Raw genomic sequence first — 6,871 nt, 5'->3', positions numbered from 1 at the left:
CGACTCTACGATCAAAGTGCACGTTAAACATCCCCAGGCGAGCTAGATAAAGTTATCCGGAGCCATCCACTAGGACCTGCATCCTAGCTTTAGCCGCTTCGCAACGTTAAAAATGTTAATCACCACAAACCAAATCAATACATGCGGGCGTACATTCGAAGCTAAACGACTGCATCGTAAGTCATATTGAGCCTTGCAAAAGCGTCGAGAATGTGCTAACTTCTGGTGGAGCTCCAAACACACCCTGTATAAAGTCGCGTTTATGTCACAGGCCAGCTGCAGATGCGTGTATTTCACCGCAAGACGAAACTACATGAAACAAAGAGAGCACATTCGAAAAAAAAAGTAAAACAACGCGCTAAAAACCACGCAGAGCATGAATACACACTTTTTCAAAGCGGAAGGTGCGAACTAGGCTCCAAATAAGTTTGTGAGTAGCCGTGGCCCTTACTTCACTAAGCCGTGCGTTCTTTGCCACTTCCTCGAAGTCAGCCCGCTCGATCCTGTGAATCCACACTTCTTTTTGCGTTGCGCCTGCCGGACGGCAAAGCAAAAAGCTTTTTGCCCTCGCTGTGTCTGCGAGGTGTTGCGGCAACCGAAGGTGGAGCAGCATTCATCGCAATTAAGTTCTCGGCCCTACACATTCTATTACGCTAACGCACTCCGTCAGTCCGCCTGCCGTACTTTCGTCGCGCAGGCCCAACACTGGAGGTCGGCGCGCGGTAGAAAGAAAAAAATATCCAAAAGCGCGGCGCCTGCTCCGCGCTGGAAAGAAAAAATATACGAAAGCGCGGCGCCTTCTTCCACTTGACACAGATTGGCCAATGGGGGAGCGGAGGAGGCTAGGGCGACAGGAGTCGTGGAGGAGGATGCCCCAGGGTAGCGTAGGGTAGCGGGGTGGCGGAAAGATCTAAGATTGGCGCTACTTTTGAAAAATTGAGGGGTTTTAGCTCTGCGCAGTTTTGGTTTGGACTTTTGTGGCGAATAGACGTGCTATTCGGGGCTCCGTGGCGGCGACGAAATCATAAATTTTTGTGCATGCTTTGAGCTAGCTTGTTTTTTATTTGCTGATTTTTTGCTTTTAAATAGTAATTGGGTGGTTTTTCTCTTTCTTTCTTTCTTTTGCCTCGCGTATTTCGGGTGCGCGGGTGTGTTTCGTGCACATTTGGTTTTGCAGGATTGTTAGAGCGTCTTTTTGCCCCACATGCTTCAACACGTACAGCCGGTTGGGACGTTGAGTGTTTGTAGTCTTTAAATGGTAGCTTGGAGGTGGCAAGATTAATAGCTATGGGCGCCTTGCGCTGGAGTTTGAGGTATAGTAGCGCTGCCTGGTGGCGGCGCGCGAAACGTTATCTGGGTAGTACCAGCTTGGGTAGTATTGAGCCTTGGCTGCGATGAAGCACGTTTCCAGACCGAGTTTTGCGTCGATTCGCACTTTTTTCTGCCCTGTTGCGAGTGCGAAAAGGCTCGTCACTTCTCACAGACCACGCCGACCACGCTGCGAGCTAGCCGCAGCCTATAGTTCAACGAAAACGGACTCTCCGTGAGACGGAATGCTGGAAGCAGAAGAAATAGGCGACGCAGATCCGGAGAGACCTAGCTCAGCCTCGAAAAAGCGTCACCGTCGTTACTTCTGCGTCGTGGGCTGCCATGAACAAGAAGGCCTGAATCCCAACATCAGATTCTACCGTTTTTCTTCAAAGCCTCACGAAGCGGAGCGTCGGGCGCGCTGGATAGCTGCGTCGCGCTGGGTAAGCGAAACTTCGCGCCATGCTTACTGCTTCGCCTGTCTTGAAGTTTGCTTCATTATCTGCGTTATAATATTCGGTAGTTTACACCTACAGTCCCGACGGCAGACCGACATAGCAGCAGGCATGGCTAGTGATTCACGATTCGAGACCCAGCTGCAGCGACAATTAACAATTCGACCGGTGCGAAGTGGTGAAGTGATCAGGTGTGTGCAAATGAGCACAAATGGTCGGGCTGATTCAGTGACAATTCACGACCTCACTACGAGCAGCACATGTTAGAGAGTTAAATGAGCTCATTCTTGCTCTCAAGCGAGCACGTTAAGGCAGCGCAGCAAAGTAGTATTGATTACAGCACATCGATCTTCGAGCGCTCTCATTAAAAGCTGCATCAAGCGAGCAGCGCACGAGCTCGCGCTGCAGCGCGATTCGCACGCACGTTACTGCGAGCTCATATGCATTGCGTCAATTATTTATCAGTTGCTAAAGGGTCAGATGGCCACTGCTACAGTGCAGGCATAACTACTTGCCTAGCGGCATGCAGTCAACAAAGATTGCAGGAGGCCCGCCGTTTCGCGGCATGTCGAAAGACCGCTGCCGTCACAGCGCGTACCGTCGTGCGCTCGAGCAGTTCCGTACACATGATGTCTGCTTATCGCTGCTGTGAATTCATTTATAGCTAGCATTTCGTCGTGTTTGTGCGCCTGAATCTAGCAGCGTGCAAACCTTACCTGTAGTTCAACTTTGTACGCGACTCGCTTCACTTGCGATTGACAGCGCGCTAAAACTTCGCCGCTCATTTCTTGAACGGCGTACACGTATTCGGCGTTCCATAATTTGTTGCCTTTACGCAGCGTGCCACTTCTGAAAAAATCTTCGGCGCCCGATATTAGCTGCAAGCCGTGGTACAACAAAATCGGATGTGGCGGGTCCATATTGTAAACGCGCTTTCCCAAGCAGACGACCGAGCTTGGTACTACCAAGTTCAGGACATAGGGTGCTTTTTAGCACCACTTTCGCAGCGCCCACTGGGAAATGCAAGAGCCCCATTAGGTGGTTTTACTGTGCGTGTTTTTGGTAGGAAAGTAAGAGCGTGGCCGTGTGGTTGAGAGCGTGTGATACCTTCGGTCTCAGCGGCATTGGTTGCTTTTAAAACAGTGCTGAGAGTTGCTTTGCGACATTTTGAGGATTTGGATCCTGTGCGTATCGGTTCTTCCTAAAAGGCACGTGCTTTGTATTGGTATAGGGGTGAAGTATTGTAGTATTTTCATCAGTAGTAGCATTTTATTGTATTATAGTATTTGCAAAAAGCGGTGCAATACATGGCGAGAAAGCGGGGAAAGTAGGCAGTGCGGGGGGGGGGGGGGGGGGTGTCTCTCAAGGCAGATGAGGATACGGATGAGAATGGACAGGGCATCGAACCAACCGGCACACAGTGTGATGTCGATACCAGGCTGCAGAAAAATGGAGGCTTGCCAGGAAGAGCTTGTCAAACAGGTGAAAAAGCTCAAAATAAGCTGAATAGGGAGCGTAATGCACGGAAGGTATTTGAAAAGAGACTTGAAGCAGCCCAGGAAAAGCTGAACAGGGCCGCCATTGTGAACGAGAATGTGCGTGACAATGGAACTCTGACCTCGGACGCGACAGGCGAGGGAGTGTCACCAGGGTACGTAGAATTCGTGCAGCGTGATGAAGGTGTAGCTGGAAAGCGGCAGCTACCTCGAGGCCGGCGCGCGGAAAAAGCAGGAGCCTAGGGGACAATGCCCCTTGTCGAGTTCGAATCACGCGGAAAAGGAAAAAGGGAAGCTGGGAGAGGTAGGAGAAAGTGAAAGGGTGATTATCGCCGGTGACTCAAACATGGCTAGTTGCTCAAAGCATTTGTGGAGAGGGTGAAATGCGATAAAAGAGTGGCGGTAGGGACATTTCCAGGGCGGACACTGGGTTCTGTCATAGAGCGAGCAAAAGAAAAGCTCGCGGAAAATGCCCACGTGCGCAACCTTGTCGCAGTAGCAGGTGGGCTAGATGACGTCCTGAACAGGAAAGGGACAGGACTAGCCCAGCGCTTGGCGAAGGGTGTGGACGACTTGCGCGAGCTATCCCCTCAGGTGCAGATCGGGCTGTGCAAGGTGCCGGAGGTGCCTGTATGCGACAGTCACGTATAAAGAGCCGTAATGGCTGCTAATGACGCAACATGGAAAATGAGCCGAGAGAAAGGCTTCGAGGTGGTCGAAGTAAACAGGGAAGTGAGAAGGTGTGGTTTTAAAAGAGACGGGATCCACTTCAATTACAGGCTGGCACAAGAAGTGGGCTGGCGAATTGGTGGTCGCGCTGTTGCTTATTTAGGGGGCCCGCGGGCGCTCAGGAGGCCAGAGTAGATAGTAATGAAGGAGGTCCCCTATAGATGTTCCGCGTGGTCGAAGAACGATAGTCGTCTGTCGATCATGACGCCGAGTATTTCAATTGAGTTCTTGAACGTTAAGCCCCTCTTGCTTTCGTCGATCTTGATAGTTGGTTTGCTTTTTCCCATACCCCCTTGCCGAATGAGAATAGAACGCACTCAGTTTTGTCATGATTAAGCCGGACCTTAGAGGTAATCGTCCATGCCTTTATTGTGGTCAGAGTGGCCGTGGCTCTCACCATGGTGTCAAGGCGGTTTTTTTCCGGGGATTAATACCACGGTGTCGTCCGCGTACGCCTGGATGCAGACGCCCTCCGGCATTTCCAGACGCAGCAGGCCATCGACAACCACGTTCCAAAGCAGGGGGGATAGAGGCTACCCCTGGGGACTGCCTAAGGTCGCATCCGTCGTTACGACGCCCGAGTGACACTTGAACTCCACCGTGCTGTCGCTTGGAAAGGTCCGCAGCAGATCCACCAGGTTGCTGGGACACTGGCGCTCTGGGAAGTAATTCAAGACGAGGGGGTGCCACACGCTGTCCAATGCCCCCTGGAAATCCAGGGAGACCATCGTGACTGGCGTGCCCCTCGCTCTGTACTCGCCGATGAATTGGCACAGGTATTGTAGCGCCATGACTGCACTTCGACCGTGCGTAAAACCGAACTGGTTCGGGTGCACGTAATTTCTCGCGAGGAGAAAGTAGTACAGCCGCCCGTACATCAAGCGCTCCAGCACTTTCCCAAGAATGGAAGACATAGAGATGGGGCGGTATGCTTGCGTCCTTCAGGACGACTAACGCTCGCGCCGCCGCAAACTCGATTACGCGAGAGCCGCGGTTATCGTTGGCTCGCGGGCCCCACATGGCGTGTTTAGCGTTAAGGTCGCCCATAACAAGGACTTGTTGCGTTCTTTGTCCGTCTAAACACGCCGAAATTTCGTCTAGAGTAGGGTCTATGGAGCTGTGCGGCGGCGCGTACGCCGCGATCAGCAGCCACTCGCGCCCCCTTTTAGTGCACCGCATGCACCGCAACCACCCGCTGGGAAACGTACACCGGGAATACGTCGAAGTCCGGTCGGCGGACCAAGACGGCGCTGAGGGGCTCCTCTTCCACTCCAAAGTACGCGAAATCTGGCGGCAGTTGCGGCCTCACTTTTTTCGTACACGGCGGGTCGTTAATGACCGCGATGGAGATGTTAAGCTCCTGCATCCGACGCGTCACGGCCGCCAGCGCGCGCTTAGCGTGGTCCAAGTTCAGCTGCATTAGGAACGTCGCCTCCGGTTGTAGTATTTCGTCGTTCGAGCAGGCGTTTCTGTGTCAGCTCGCCTGTTCTTGGTTGCGTCTCTCTTCTCGTTCCGCCCCACCCCGCGGCGCTCTTTTTACTTGGGTTCGCCGTACTGGTTGCGCGCTCTGAGGCGAGCCACCTTCTCTATGAGAACCGGGCAATCAGGGAACCCTGTGGGGTGGTTCGTGTCGCTCCGGCCCGCCCTGCCGCACTTCGAACAACACACCGCGACGTCGCCCATCTTCACTTTACATGTCACGGCCAGATGATTGCCGCAGCACTTCATACACTGCGCCTTGGCCGGGTCCGCCTTGTGCGGGCACGTCGTGCGCCCGTGCCCGTACGTCGCGCAATATGTGCACGTCGGCACGTGCAAGTCCTCCCTCGCGCGCACCGACGTCCAGCCCACAGACAGGCGCGGTCTAGACATGATCTTTTGAAAACCCTCGGGGTCTACCTCGGCCACATACGCTCGCGTGCCCGCCCTCTCTCGGAACGTCACGCGGACCTTACACTTCTCGAGGTCTAACTCGAGCCCCTTGTTGCGTTCGTTTAGAAGTTTCAGAAACTCGTCGGGGCCAATGTCGGGATCAACTCCCGAGAATTTGACGTGGGGTTTGCGCTGTTGCGCGACGCGCATTATAATGGCCGCACGCGTCACCGCGTTTGTGCCTATTGCCTGTTCTAAACTTTCTAATGACGTCCTGTTGTCGGCAAATACGGTCAGCCCGTACCTCGTGTGACGCAGGGTGACGTCCCGGGTGTCTTTGTCGGTCGGGTCCATATTAGTCTTGAGCAGTCGGAGCACGTCTCGAGCCGGCGTCTGGGTCGTCGCCACCGGCGTCAAGAAGGCGACGTGCTTGTGCGGCGCGCCGGGCCGCGTATTTAGAATTGCTCGTAGGTACAACGGGGCGTGCCACTTTTGACGGAGCTCGACGTTTCTGCGCAGGCGCGAGTAAGAGCGGGCGCGAGAGAGATCTGGGGGCTTTTGCTCCTTGAATATATGACAGCCTAGGCACTACCGAGGAGGTTTCTTAGAGCGCGTTGTATTCGTTTGTCCCCTAGACATGCCGGCATTGCGGAGTTCGGTCGAGTTGGTTTATACGCTCCGCCGCTGGCTGCCCGCGCGGTGAGGCAGTGGGCGCGGACGCCGCTTGGTGATCGCTGTGTCTGAAGGGACAATGTTCTGACTGGTGTTTTATAAGTCGCGGGTCGCTTTTTTCGTCGTGACGATATATCGGATTTTTTACAAGCACTGCTCCAGGAGGGCACATGTAACCGGCAAACGGAGGCCTCAGGAGAGCACCTGACGTTATATTAAAGCAGGCGGCGCAGGACCGCGACCGGCGAGCCCCGGGCCAGTCATCGCGACCGCGGGTCCGTCTAGCCTGGCCTCCGCGACCGCCAGGCGTCTCCGCAACTCGGCGGCCTCTCTACGCGC

General features: G+C 54.2%; 1 protein-coding gene across 1 annotated transcript; it reads right to left on the bottom strand.

The window, feature by feature from the left end:
* Window positions 1-4,521: 4,521 nt before the first annotated feature.
* LOC140213437 (uncharacterized) lies at window positions 4,522-4,902 on the bottom strand. Its single transcript, XM_072284660.1, has one exon. It carries the CDS (start codon window positions 4,900-4,902, stop codon window positions 4,522-4,524), a length of 381 nt encoding a protein of 126 aa, XP_072140761.1.
* Window positions 4,903-6,871: the final 1,969 nt, after the last annotated feature.

The sequence above is a fragment of the Dermacentor andersoni genome, chromosome 10, assembly GCF_023375885.2.
Source record: "Dermacentor andersoni chromosome 10, qqDerAnde1_hic_scaffold, whole genome shotgun sequence".
Taxonomy (NCBI): domain Eukaryota; kingdom Metazoa; phylum Arthropoda; class Arachnida; order Ixodida; family Ixodidae; genus Dermacentor; species Dermacentor andersoni.
This window is presented reverse-complemented; position numbering and strand designations above follow the sequence as displayed.